The 14,151-nt window shown below is 37.7% G+C and overlaps 2 protein-coding genes across 2 annotated transcripts; one reads left to right on the top strand and one right to left on the bottom strand.

The window, feature by feature from the left end:
* Positions 1–210: 210 nt before the first annotated feature.
* tsen2 (TSEN2 tRNA splicing endonuclease subunit) lies at positions 211–9,888 on the top strand. The gene is made up of 11 exons (XM_060857930.1): positions 211–668; positions 1,809–1,875; positions 2,007–2,046; positions 2,675–3,206; positions 4,168–4,242; positions 6,158–6,208; positions 7,663–7,801; positions 8,221–8,257; positions 9,400–9,511; positions 9,605–9,694; positions 9,778–9,888. Exons 1-11 carry the CDS (start codon positions 489–491, stop codon positions 9,835–9,837), a joined length of 1,383 nt encoding a protein of 460 aa, XP_060713913.1. The 5' UTR covers positions 211–488; the 3' UTR covers positions 9,838–9,888.
* Positions 9,889–10,270: 382 nt separating this feature from the next.
* Positions 10,271–13,857, bottom strand: mkrn2os.2 (MKRN2 opposite strand, tandem duplicate 2). Its single transcript, XM_060858317.1, has 4 exons — positions 13,541–13,857; positions 13,410–13,459; positions 11,175–11,343; positions 10,271–11,046 (listed from the first exon to the last, which is right to left on the bottom strand). Exons 1-4 carry the CDS (start codon positions 13,741–13,743, stop codon positions 10,794–10,796), a joined length of 675 nt encoding a protein of 224 aa, XP_060714300.1. The 5' UTR covers positions 13,744–13,857; the 3' UTR covers positions 10,271–10,793.
* Positions 13,858–14,151: the final 294 nt, after the last annotated feature.

Raw genomic sequence — 14,151 nt, 5'->3', positions numbered from 1 at the left:
TTTATTCCTATATTGTCATACTCTGGTGCTTTTCCTCTGTCCTTAATTCAATAATAAAAGGAACCGGAACTAAACACAAAAGAAGTTACAGCCACCGGACTGTTATGAGTGCAACACAGAAGGGAAGGACGAGCGATTTCTGGAGCTTAATTCGTGGAGTAGAGCGATAGAAATTACGTCTACGATATAAAATATAAGTTTGATTTGAAACATTTCAAGTGTGTTCCCACTATCAAATGTAGTTTTTTAAAAAAAAATGACTGACTTTCCAACCTGGATTATTGTATGTCTTTAGAGTCGTGCTCCGATTGGCTAAATTCACACAAGGGGCTCGCTGATTGGACAATGAAACTAGCCAATCGTAATAAGTCTACCTGAGTTAAAGGGGAAGGGGGGAAGAAAAACAACCCAACACAAGACTCAATATTTCTATTACCGAAATTATATTTTGTATTTATATGTTGGTCATTTGAGCTAAAGTTTGAGTTATGGAAGCGATATTTCAGCCTCCAAAACGAAGGCCAAAAGTCTATGAATATTTTGAAGCACCACTTCCGGTTTCGTTCAGCAACGATCCTGCATCAGAACTGCAGATATACAAAGCTGAAATCATACACCACCATGTCATAGTCAGAGAAAGTGAACACATTCAAGCTCTTTATAGAAAGGTAAGCTTTGGTTTATAAGCTTTATTCCACCGCATTTGCGAATCAGAGATCTTCTGTTTTTGTTGTTTTTGACCCACGTGCGCAGTAAACAAGTGCACGTGCGTTGCTAAGGAGTGAAAACCAGATACACCAGAAAAACCCGAATTTGAATCTCAGACGCTTATTGAAAAGAAAAAAAACGGCATTTGAAACTTTTCATTGTTATTATCCTGTATTAGATATTCAGCACCTTTTGATGTGAAAGTGCATATTGTTGAAATTCAGGTTCAGCAACGTATAACCTTTGTCCTGTGTTCTGATTGGCTCGCAGTGAGGCGGATTAGATCCCCTGCTTTATGAATATTCATTAAGGAGATCTGTTTCCCCTTTGAAGAATTCATTACAAACTTTTTGTTCAATCTCAAATGATTCAGTTGTTTCTGATTTCAGTCTGTCTGGTGTTGTGATGATGTATAAATAAAATTCTTGTTTGTTTTCCTTTACCATCCTGTCAGAGACCCAGATGACCCCAGTAGGGAAAGGTCTTCAGTCAAAGGCTAGTTTAAAAAAGATTTTTTTAAAATTGTCTCTACTCCACATTAGCACATTCTGTTCTGTCATTTGCCCCAAGCATATTATTTTGTATTTGTAGCCTCGCATTGGTCTCGATCTGTTTACACTGTTTACATTGTTGTCTATTTGTATGTCATCATCAGTTTAAAATTTTCTGTATTAAAAATAATTAAATTGAAAAAGTTTAAAGGTTTTTGTAAAACAAAAAATGGATTATGTGATGTTTTGTTAGCTGATAGTTTTGTTAGCAGGATCATAAAAAAATCCCTTCATCTTTAAAACACACGTTATTGTCTTTTAAAATACACACCTAGTTTTTTCGGTAGGCAGAAGTGGGTAAAAACCTTTTGAAAGAACAGATTAATAGTGGCTCATTTGCTGTTTCTTTACTTCCTAGAATACAAGATGCTGAATTTTCTAATTTTTTTTTTAATTTGAAGTTTCTACAAAAAAAAGAAAAGAAAATCAATGTGTTAATCTGTTTTCTGTAAGCATCATATAAGTCACCAGATTCTGGTGAATCTGATTCAGCTCCACAAATTGTCGACGGTACTTTACAACAATTTGCTCTTGTTTATGTCTTTCCAGGGTTATTTTGGTAAAGGAGTTCTGTCCAAAAGTAGACCACAGCACAGTATTTCTGAACGGTGGGAATGTGGGTATTAATGGGAAACTATTTGCATGCCTCTTCCTGTTCACACAGAACCACTGAGCTCTCAAATGGCAAAATACAGTACAATAAATTGCAAAATCTTTTTAAATGTTTCTTTTTTATCTTTTATCTAGATGTAGGTGACAGATGTTTACCTGTCATCCCCATGGCAAAGTAAGTCATATGAAATGTTTTACATTTATGGCATTTGTCAGACGCCTTTATCCAGAGCGGTATACAAAAGTGCTTTGAAGTCTTTATCTATAATCAACTCAACAAATGTTGCTCTTAAATCATTAATGTATGTGTTTTATACACATTATATTTTTAAATAAATCTCTGATCTCTTTGCCTAGTTTTAATGTTAATATCATACAATTCAGCATCACTTGCAGGTCTCGTTGTTCCTTGCATGTGGTGTAAGTTCAAATGATTGTTTTTGAGAAAAGTTTTAAAGGCCAATTGTTTTACCAATCTTAGTTTTGCTTAAATCACCAAGTAAATCACCCTTCCACCGAATATCACTGCTATTATGCTGTTCTCCTTACTTTTTTAAACCTGATGAGATCAGATTTTTTTTTTTTTTAACCAACACAATCCTGAAAAAGTATCTGTGTCGCATTAAGGTAGAAATCATTTCTGTTATTTAAGCCTGATAATGTGAACCTAACCTTAGGCATAAACAGTTTTTTTTTTGTTTGTTTGTTTTGTTTATTTGTTTGCTTTTATTTGAAATGTTTTATCACTCTGTTAAGCAGTATACTACTCAACTACTCAATATGTCCTCTGTTGTGCTCCTCAGATATGAGCAGCATGTGAGATGGGCCCGCTCGGCTCTCCTGGCTCAGGGATTGGATGAAGAAGCTGTCAGTCAGGTGCTGAAAGAGCTGACTCATCCTATTGAGACGGACCTACAGAAAGAACTCTTTGAAGAACAAGCTGACTTTCAGGAACATCATGAATCAGTAAAGTGTCCAATGCAGTCTTCAGATCAGGACCAGACGATGGAGGATGTAGAAGCTATAAAAAGTGATGATGGAGAAGGCTCCGGATTCTCAGAGGCTAAGAGACCACGTAGACAAGGAGATCCACACTATGATCCTCTATCTGAATTATATTCCGAAGAACCTGAACAAGTCAATCCAGCCAAACTCACGAAGATCAAATGCAAAAGACATGATGACTGGATCATTCATTGTGGATGTCGAATAGATGCAAGTGAAATAAGTGGTGGGGCGGTGTCGGACACGCAGGGCTGTAATCTGTCTGTAGCTCACGGTTACGTTCTGGTGGAAGAGCCTGGAGATAAAGATGCAGATGAGGACGTCAAAAGAGTAAATAAATACCTGTTCAGTTTCTTGGCTTGTTTGGCCACGTCCATGCCCCTAAATACTGGAACAGTTTTTTGAAGAACCTACTAATCTTTTTGTGGCTTTTTCCATTTAACACTCTTTCAGAAAGTGGCTGTAAATGTTGTCCATTAAGGCTAAACTAATATTTTTCTTATCCAGATGGATAAGCATATTGAAGACAGCTCGAGGTGCTTGTAAAACCTTAAGACATTCACAGTGGGTGCTTCTCAAACATAGAATTGATGTCTTCTTTATTATTATTTACTTTAAGGATATACCAGTCCTTCCACCCTTCTGTCCAGAGTGTGTATGGCCAGTGTTGCTTCCCTGGCCATGTATGGATGGAAGGAATGTCTGAGTGATACTAGCCAATCACATGCATCTGTTAGCACATGTATGTGGAAGATGGCAGAGTTAAGCAGCAGTGCACATTTATGTAGATGTGCTTAATTGGATTTTCAATGTTGAAGACAGTGTGTCTGCGCAACCTTTTTATTAATTAATTAATTAATTATTAATTAATAATAAGAGGAGCCGCAACCATCTTTTGAATGCAACACATCCCAAATTCCTATAATGTCTCCTCACTCAAATAGTTCAGCTCTGTTCACGCTGATGGTTGCTCAGGGAGGTGTTTGTCGTGTCACGTCTCACGAGAACAGCTCAAGCGAGTAAATCAGGTTTCCCCCTGCAGTTGTTACACACAGCAAAATTATTGTTATCGTGACTCTTAGAGTAAAGAAACACATTTATCTTTTTTTCCTAAACACGCCGACATTAAGGTGTGGCTCCATGCTGTGTGGCAAACTTAGAGTTCATGAACTTTGTTAACCTCTGCTCTAGCCATTCTGACTATTATTATGTACTATTACACGTGTTAATTGTTTACATTTTTATTTATTTTTACTTTTTTTATTTATTTTTTTATTTCTTTGCATTCCAGAGCACAAAAGGCAAGTTGGTGTGCAGAATAAACCCTTTTAACATGATGGAGTACCTACAGCTCAGTTACGAAGAGGTAAGAGAAATCTGCAGAGCAAAACATGTCGGTTTAATGTGAGCAAAGGAATGTATTACGCAAGTGGTCAAAGTCAACGTGAACTTTATCGGCATTCAGCCAGGCAACTGGTTGTGCATAGCAGAACGAAATTGTGTTTTTATCCAAAAACCCTATGTTCAGATGTAAACATACAACAATCAACAGGTAACAAACAGACAGTACAGAAATCACCTATACAAATATGAAAGTTTACAATGAAAGTTGGACTATTGCATAAAAAAATGTCATTTCTCATGGTTGGATTATTGCACAATAATATATGTTATTGTAAAGCATACAACAGTCAGTAACAGAAATAAGTTAACATAATAGGGGCAGTGGGATCAGGGTTAAAGCCTCAGCACTGCCAAGCTGCCACTGTTGGGCCCTTGAGCAAGGCCCTTAACCCTCTCTGCCCCAGGGGTGCTGTTTCATGGCTGACTCTGTGCTCAGACCCAAACCTCCAAAGTTGGGATATGTGAAGAAAGATTTTCACTGTGCTGTAATGTATATGTGACAAAAATAAAGGCTGCTTCTTCTAACAGACAACACAATAGACTACACAACAGTCAGAATATTAGACAGTGTCTCCAATCAGTGTCTCATGCATGTAGCAAGGCAATGCGTTTTATCATTATAAACAATAAATCTGTTACTAAACAAGTTCTGAAAATTCTTGGCTTATTAAAAAGCACACTTTGGAACTGTTACAGAGCAAACAGCAAAACATTTTTGTGTTTTGCTGTTTGATGGTTGCAGGTGATGGTGGTTTAGTGGTTAGCATGTTTGTTTTGTACATCCTGAGTTTGGGGTTTGTTCCCACAGCCAGTCAGGTGTCTTAAATTAGTATAGCGTGAATGTGTTCACCAGAGCTACACTGTTATTCTCAGCCACCTGTTCAGCTTGAACCGGCCGGAAAATGAAAGGTTTTACAAGCTGAATTATATTGAGTGATTATTCTATGACAAATAGAGTATCATGAAATCGCCTTTAAATCTGGTGCAAGACCTAACTACAAATAATAGATTTTTATTAATATGTTCGAGCGAAGCTAACGGTATCGTAAGTGCCGGAGTAGCATGTCTGTTGTATCATTTCAGTTCAATTTTATTTTTAAAAACGAGAGAGGGAAAGGTGGCGAGGAAAGAAGTCCCTGACACAATCAAACTCTGAACTACTGTATAAGTCACTAGACAGCAACAACATAGTTCACTATTTCAGATGAAGGAATTCTATACAACACTGATGATTTCATTTATTTGATGGAGATAAAAATGTTTCCATTTTGCTGTGGTATCAGCTTCACAAATTCTACACAGCTGCATCTCATTACCTCAGACTGCACCGTGCTGTTCCAGCACTCTGCTATTAATACACTTATTTGTTTTGTTATCAAGGTGGGGATGTTATAAACTTGAGTTTAGCCATATTTTCACAGCTGGATTTGATCGAGGGAATTCAACTTTCCGAGCCAGTAGAAACAGTTAAAGAAGCCGTGAAAGTGTTTGAATGGAGCTATTTCGTGCCTGTTCTCTTCACAGGCTAATATTAACACAAGCCTCCCTGAAGGATAAACATGGCCGACGTTAATATTTCAGCCGATGAAGACGGATAAACCCGGTTCTATCGAGCCGCGTTTACCCGAGAGTATCGTTAAAGAGTCCGAGGGGGTCGAGGTGAACGTATGCAGTCGTAAGAGTTACTATTTACAATCCCCATCGTTGTTAATTGATAGCAAAGGCCATCACGTTGAACTTTTGGGTAGTGTGATCTTAAAGTGAACCCATTTCCACCCACACATCCCAGTGCTGAAAGAACATTTAAGTTTTAAGTGTTTTATGGCTTTTCTCCTCTCTAATTTATCACTTATGTTCTATATATTTTATCATTGCAGGCTTTCTTCCTGGTTTATGCGCTTGGATGCTTGTCAGTTTCCCGTGATGGGGTAAGTTTAACTTATTCCACTGTACTGTATGTGCAAGTTTTCTCTAATGTCATTATCTTGACTTATCTTTTGATGATAAATTTGATCTTGTTTTCTGGTCATTAAATCTTTAGTATAACCTGAATAATTATAATAATAATAATAATAATATATAATAATAATTATAACTCCAAAATTCTGCTTAGAAAAACTGTAGATTTACAACAGACGTTTAAAACTCCAGTAAAGATTAAGAAGTTTTTACATATTTAAACAATAATAAATAATTCCATACCTCTAATGAATCTGAAATATTAATGCTTCTTTTATTGCTTCTTTTATGTGCCGTCAAATAGCTACATCTAAAAAAAAATGATTACTAGGAAGCATCCCTACACTCTACACATTGCTCACTACACAAGGTATAATAACAGCATAAAGTACCCATTTCAGTGAAAGATACACATAATTCTTTGCAGGATTTTAGCCAATTATACACAAGCAGTGCTAATGATCATCAATGTCAAATGTAGGTTGAAACAGTCATTAAGTGCAACAGAAACAGATGTTGAGGGGCTTCATATGATGTGAGGTAAAGCCAAGCTCTGCTACTACGGTGAGGCGGTGAAGACTGTTTCATGTCACATGTCATACATGGCAAGACTGAGCACAGCAACAAGACACAAGGTAGTCGTATTGCATAAGAAAGGTCTCTCCCAGGCCAAGACTTCAAAATAGACTGGGGTTTCGAGTGTGCTCTTCATGCTATTTTAAAGAAGCGTAAAGAAGCATGCAGTGTTGAGGACCATAGATGCAGTGGTCAGCCAACGAAACTTAATGAGCAGATAAGACACACCATTCCTATTTCCCTTTAACATTGGAAGATGTCCAGCAGAGCCATCAGCAAAGGACTGGTGGAAAACCTGGTAGGTACTGTACACCCATCTACTATCTGGAGAAGTCATGGAAGAATTGTGACAAAATGGCAGACCTCTGACATGGAAACAGGGCTAACAAGTGACTCAGCTATACATGAAGGTGGGTTGTTTGCCAAAGGGCTGAATAGAGGTACAATAGTGAGTGTCTGCAGGCAACATTGAAGCATGGTGGAGTTTCCATGCCAGTCTGGGGCTGCTTTACTACAAATGGAGTTGGTCAGAATTAATGGTGGCCTCAGTGCTGAGAAATACAGGCAGATATTCATCCATCATGCAATACCATCAGGGAGGCGTCTGATTGGCACCAAAGTTATTCAGCAGCAGGACAACACCACCAAACACGCAAGCATTATGTGTGTGTGTGTTTTGGTAGACTGGCATATCTACAGGAAAGAAAATAACAACTGGCTATATGTTTAAGTCAATATAACAAATTTTACATGTTACTCTTATGCTGCATCTACAGTATCAAAGCTTAGGTTGGCTAAAAGGCACAAAACATGTCTTGTAGTCTTGTGGAATTTGTTTGTTGTACAGGAAGCCTTGTCGATCCTTCAGCTTTGGAGAATGTTTCGTTCAGCACAGCCTAACTTTGAGATGACGTACACGGCCTATCACTACTTCCGCTGTAAAGGATGGGTGCCCAAGGCAGGAGTTAAATACGGCACTGATTTCAGTAAGGAAACTCAACCACACCACATACAAAAGCTTCAATTGATAAATGTAAATGTACTCCAGGATGTGCATGCACCATTCCTGTTATTATGGCAAGAACTAGTCCTTATTTCAATTGTGTCCAACTTCATCTAGTCGCAAAGAGTAAGAATATCCTACTGGTGTAAGTGGAACTAGTTGACAGGTGAATTATTCAGCTGGACTAAGCATTGCTTTCCTTGCTCTCCTTACCTTTTTGTCTGCTGGGCTAATGTCAAGGCCAGGAAAGTGACTTTTGGCACTGAATTAGGAGAATGAGACTGAAATCATGGCACCGTAACGGCCGTGTTTCTGACACACAAGTCTCATGTTTGGAGCAGTATAGAGTTACGCCTCTTCTAAGTACTGAGATTTTCCTTAATGCTTTGTTTTCTTCTGCAGTGCTGTATCGGAAAGGACCTCCATTTTATCATGCAAGGTTAGTATTGGTTTAGTTAATGTTGAAAAAACAACCTTAAGCCAAACATAGTTACTTAGTGCTTGGACCACTAAGAATAATAATATTAGTAGAATGACATCAAGCTTAGGCTTAGGTGATCAGTTAACAGGTGATAACTTCAACAAGATTTGTGTTACTGTGACTTTGTGTTAAAACCAGAAAGAATTTCATCTTTACATTATTTTTACATACATTTTTGACCTTAGGGATATATTATTTCTAATCACCCTGTGACCTTCACCTCTGGCTTGGTCACACAGGATAAATTGTTTGTTTTTTACCATCACACATGGATTTGAATTATAAGTAAAAGTCAAGAAACACTTAAAATAAAAATAAAAAACACTGAAGACAATAGATTAATTTGTATTAAACTAATCTGATAGTTGTTTTTTTTTTTGGTTTTTTTTTGACATCCACCGATAATAATAATCGGTCCGTGTGATTCTGATATCATAGCCTTACTGCATATTCAGCCTAAGCTACAGTTTTCTGTTTGAAGATCCTTTTAGTAGTAATAATTAAAAAAGTTGATTTTAGCTGAATGTCTAATCATAAAAATGTATATGGTTTTGATTGAGAGGACAAATTAAAGGAAAAACTTGCTCTGATGTCGGGTATTGCAGTTTAACATCAGAGTACTTTGGCATCTTCTTCCTCCCAGTAAAATGGGAGATGACACATGGATATGGAATTTATGCCAGCATTTTGAATTTGCCAGTGTTTAACAAACAGCGCTTGGGGAACACCTCGACTTTCTAAATTGGTGATCGGAGTATGATAGTTAGCGTTAGACATCTATTAGACACAATATCAACTTTACAGTGTTAACTTTATTAGTCTGGGATGCCAGTGAAAATGTGTTCTCAGTAGATTATGCTTTATTTATTCATTTTCCTACCTAGTACTCAACAAAAAAGCTGAAAAAGGAGGAATACAATGAAAACTAATTTCCAGCCTCTTATTGAATCTACATTAAGGCATTATGGAGCTGTTTGGTAGCCGTTAATGGCTTAACACCGTATTAACACTTTTTTATGATGTTTTTTTTTGTCTTTGCTCCTGTATATAATTAGGGCTGTATTTGAATGTTCTTTTTCACTCCTGCTCTTGGTTTGTAGCTACTCCGTGGTGGTGGAGAGATCAGACGAGTCGTTCCAAGGTGCTGCTCTGAGGCCTTTTACCTGGAGATCTTTAGCTGCTCTCAGCCGAACCACCGCTAACGTCTCTAAAGTAAACCCTTATCTCTGCCTTTCTGGCATTTCTAAACATTTAGTTGTTAGTATATTAACTTCACACATTGTTGTGCTCATGTTCTACACATAGGAGCTGATGTTTTCTTACGTTGTGGTGCCACTGGGTATGACTGAGGAGGACTTCTCTTCACCAGAGTGCCTGAAAAGACTCAAAGTTCAGGTCAGCATTTGCATAGACTTTGGTTTCATTACAAATACATTAATTTAGATGTTTGACTGTTTGTGTGGGCTTTTTTATTTTAGGAGATTATCGTGAGCAGATGGATTTCCTCAAGGGAACGAACAGAACAGGAAGAAATCTAAATGATTCTGCTCTTGAGTGCCATAAAGCTCTAATAAAAACTTTGTACTTTCTGTAGTGGAGAATTTGTGTCTTCATTTCTTGTCCTAACACACCTTCATGAACATCTTACCCTGCATATTAGAAAAGAAAATAGTGTAGTTTTGCTTTTAGTTTTAGTGGATTTTCTGCAAAAAAACTTTTCTGCAATTTTCTGGCTTCATTCTTTATGCTATATCAAGGTGTAACTACTGAGCACAAAACCTGTCTGACGTCCCATAGTTAAATTTTAATAGGTATTAATAGTGCACTAGACCTGTGTTCTAGTGTGAAGACACAACCTCACAATAACTGTAGGCGGTGTTTCCGTTTGTCTTTAGTCAAGAAGCTTTTATTGTCATTTCAACCATATATAGCTGTTGCAGTACACAGTTAAATGAGACAATGTTTCTCCAGGATCAGGGTGCTACATAAAACAAAGACAGAGCTATAAGGACTTAGTAAGTAGTCCCAGCCACATAAAGTGCAAAATGATGCATACAGTGCAGGACAAGACAGACAAGACTGCACTGTCTTTTGTCCTGCACTGTCAAAAAATTACACGACAATACAATAAAGACTATACACAAGGGCATTGTTTTTATTACGATATTAGAATTGAAATTGAATATGTACAATTTTACACAGTTGACTATTTCTTTACAGACACATCAATAAAAGCCAAAGGTATCGGCTTGTGTTGCCTGAGTGATTGTCCTCTGGTACTTTGTATATGTAGAATTTCAGACAAGAATATACATAGAAAGTCATGGCTGTTTTATTAAAACCTAATTTTAATACAAGAACCATGAGAAGGCTTCTGACATGAATCTTTTAACATGCCTATATTATTAGTTAAAAGATTCAATTCAGATTCAATATCATTTTTCTGTCATTGAGACACAAACAAAAGATTTGAATCAGCATGGACAAACTCAAATTAAGACTTCCCATCTTTCTCTTCATCATTCTGTCCTTCCTGCCAGTTTCTCTTTGGACTGTCCAAAATATAGAAATGGTTCTGGGAAATCTTCTGACACAACATGGTGTACTTGGATGCCCTTTTGACACGCGGCAGAATGAAAGTCTGCGTGAACTCATCTTTGCTGAGCGCTCGTTTGGATTGCATGGCCAGCACGCAGTTTATAAACATCAGCGTGTAGCTGTAGCAGTTGTGGTTCTCCTCATTAAAGCTGAATAAAGAAGCATCAATGCAACAGAAGTTAGAAAATGTCTAGAGTATGTTGATACATTTGTCAGCTAAATAAGTCAGTCTATAATTTATATCAAACGTATGTATGCAAATAAATCAAATATCTACCTTTGCCATAGTGGATCCCACATCTGGGCTGAGGAGAATTTCTCTAGATACTGATCCCACTGATTGATGAGATTGTACATGTCAGGCTGGACTAACATGATGCTGATGCAGTGTTCCCAACCTTCACGGTCTCTCCGCACACCAGACTTAGTGTAGTTATACACAACACCTTCACGACATTAAAGAGAAAAAAAAAGACATTTTATTTCTGGTGTTCTTGGAGTACATCAATACTTCTCTGTGTAAATGAATAGTTCAGCTGAAAAGAAGAAAATGTTTGGTGTATGAAGACGGTCACTTGTTTTGAACTACAGATGTGAGGAAGCAGGCAAGGAGTGCTCATAGCCACCATTTTCACCCTGTTCAAGCTACGAGTCTAATTCATTCTCCCCTTTTGGAGAACTTTGGGAAAGAGGAACAGAAGAGGTGGGTAAGAAAATTACATTATAGCTGCTATAACATGAATGGTAACAATAAAGTTCAATTTGATTTTATTTTTATAATCATTTTAACAATAGACAATGTCTCAAAGCAGCTTTACAGAACATATGAAATATAGTATAAAATGTTTATTATACAAAGTCCCTTACATGTAAGAGGAAGAAAACTTAAGAGGAACCAGACTCAAAAGGGAACCTCATCCTCAACTGGGTGATACTGGAGTGTGTGATTATAAACTGTTATAAACAGCGGAGAGTGTTATTAGGAATAATGTCCTTTCAACAGTCATATACAGTCCGATAATTGTGTATTGATAAGGAGGTTGTTGTCCTCAAAGACCACATGTAGCTGGCATCTTCTCTTTAACTAAAACTTGTCCATTTACAAAATTTTAATCAGTGAAAATTGCTTTGGTATAAAAGGAATATAAGAGTTTGGTGCTTCCTGTTATGGAATACATAGCCTTTTAGGTGGTAACAGTAGCTCCTCTATGCACCACTACAACAGTGATTATTTTCCTATAACATGTTTCTCCACTTCTCACATCTCACATCCACTTTACAACTTTATAGATAACAATTTCACAAGTGTGTTTAAGATATAAACGACTCCGCACTTCATGGTGGGGGTGTAGTGTGATGACTGAGACATGGAGTGCAGAAGAGGTATAATTCATTTCTACAGAAACTAATATCCCTCATCTACTGTATATCACTCAACACCTTTAACCCGGTTTTCTATTCATCGATACCCTCATTCTATTTAAAGTAATATACTTCCTTTATTTCTCATTCATTCATTCATTCATTTTCTACCGCTTATCCGAACTACCTCGGGTCACGGGGAGCCTGTGCCTATCTCAGGCGTCATCGGGCATCAAGGCAGGATACACCCTGGACGGAGTGCCAACCCATCGCAGGGCACACACACTCATTCACTCATGCAATCACACACTAGGGACAATTTTCCAGAGATGCCAATCAACCTACCATGCATGTCTTTGGACCGGGGGAGGAAACCGGAGTACCCGGAGGAAACCCCCGAGGCACGGGGAGAACATGCAAACTCCACACACACAAGGTGGAGGCGGGAATCGAACCCCAACCCTGGAGGTGTGAGGCGAACGTGCTAACCACTAAGCCACCGTGCCCCCCCTTTATTTCTCAGATTTTACATTATTTTCCCAAAATATATATTTATAAACATGTAAATATCCTTTAAAGCTTTAAATATTTTTGCTATATCTAGTTTTATATACTGTATATTTATACAACCAGGGATCAAATACTAAACTTAGCTTTTTAAAACCTTTTTACACCTTATGTATAAAACCTTAAAGTCTTACCTTAAACCTGAAAAAATGAATATAATATACCTTTAAAATACATTAAGATAAACAGATCAGTTTCTGTAGAGACTGGAAAGAGTCACACTCACTGCTTTTAGCCTTTTTAGCAGTATATCTACAGAAATAGAATAATTCTACAGTATTAGAAGGGACAGGATGTGTCTGATTTAATAAAGAAATACAGACAATCAGTAGCCCGACGTCTTTTTATTGATATTAAACATATTAAAGGTGATAAGGTTAGCACTCTAGTGACAAGAACTTCTTCCTAAGGTTTTATTTCAGAGAGGTGAAACACACAACAGAATGAAGTAGAATCAATTTATCTTTTCTGCTTTGTAATAATTTCCTCATGTGCTAGTTAACTTTTAGATTCGAGTTTTGTTGTTGTTGTTGTTGTTGTTTTGTATTTCAGGTTCGGTTTTGATGTTCTGATCATAACTCACCGTTTGTGTCAGTAATTCCAGTATGCAGGTCTGATCTACCATCATATTCTCTGTAAAACAATTTCACATGAATTATTTTGTAAGAAATAAGCAGAATAAATAAATCTAGTGAAATAAAGTCGTTGCCGTACCTGAGTGTGTTGTCCTCCGCTGGAGCGATGAGGAAAGCGCAGGGTGTTTTGTGGCCATTGGTGAAGGGGTTCGGGATGCTGATGGGTGCCTCCTCTAGCCTTCTCCCACTAAAGCTCGTGCCACACTCTGGGCATTCCTCTGGCACAAAAAAGCAAAAAATATCTTTTTCACAGTGACTGAATTTGATCACGCTCTTATCCATTGAAGACCAGCATCTGGAGCGTCTAACTGCTCGCTCTGCTCTCCAGCACCTTCCGCTTCATTCTGGCAGCCGGACGCTGTGGAAATGGAGGCCAACAGGTGTGTTTCAGAAGTCTGACGTCTACTGATCATTAGTAACACACCTATCAGGTTGCACCCGATCCTACACCTGTGGAGCAGTGCTGTCTGCACAGCAACGTGTAACGGACATTTAATGCTCCAGTTCCTGCAGAAGTTGCAAATGGACACAAACTAAACTTCACACACCTTCTGCTTCAAGCAGAACAAGATCCAGTCCCAGCTGCAGCATATGATACTTGTGTTATAACAACCATGTCTCGGTTTAAATACATAGGTGAAGAAACATTTCCTTCTTTCTTTAAAACAGGAAATAATTCTTTCTAAAGAG

The sequence above is a fragment of the Tachysurus vachellii genome, chromosome 22 (assembly GCF_030014155.1).
Source record: "Tachysurus vachellii isolate PV-2020 chromosome 22, HZAU_Pvac_v1, whole genome shotgun sequence".
Lineage (NCBI taxonomy): Eukaryota > Metazoa > Chordata > Actinopteri > Siluriformes > Bagridae > Tachysurus > Tachysurus vachellii.
This window is presented reverse-complemented; position numbering and strand designations above follow the sequence as displayed.

Bases quoted from the DNA above. Each gene is read 5' to 3' on its own strand.
- tsen2 (XM_060857930.1), top strand. From the start codon at position 489: ATGGAAGCGATATTTCAGCCTCCAAAACGAAGGCCAAAAGTCTATGAA. The intron at 2,047-2,674 runs GTAAGTCATATG...TGTGCTCCTCAG, and splicing joins CCTGTCATCCCCATGGCAAA to ATATGAGCAGCATGTGAGAT. The intron at 4,243-6,157 runs GTAAGAGAAATC...TTATCATTGCAG, and splicing joins TACAGCTCAGTTACGAAGAG to GCTTTCTTCCTGGTTTATGC.
- mkrn2os.2 (XM_060858317.1), bottom strand. From the start codon at position 13,743: ATGGATAAGAGCGTGATCAAATTCAGTCACTGTGAAAAAGATATTTTT. The intron at 13,460-13,540 runs GTACGGCAACGA...ATTGTTTTACAG, and splicing joins GCGGAGGACAACACACTCAG to AGAATATGATGGTAGATCAG. The intron at 11,047-11,174 runs GTAGATATTTGA...TTCTTTATTCAG, and splicing joins TGGGATCCACTATGGCAAAG to CTTTAATGAGGAGAACCACA.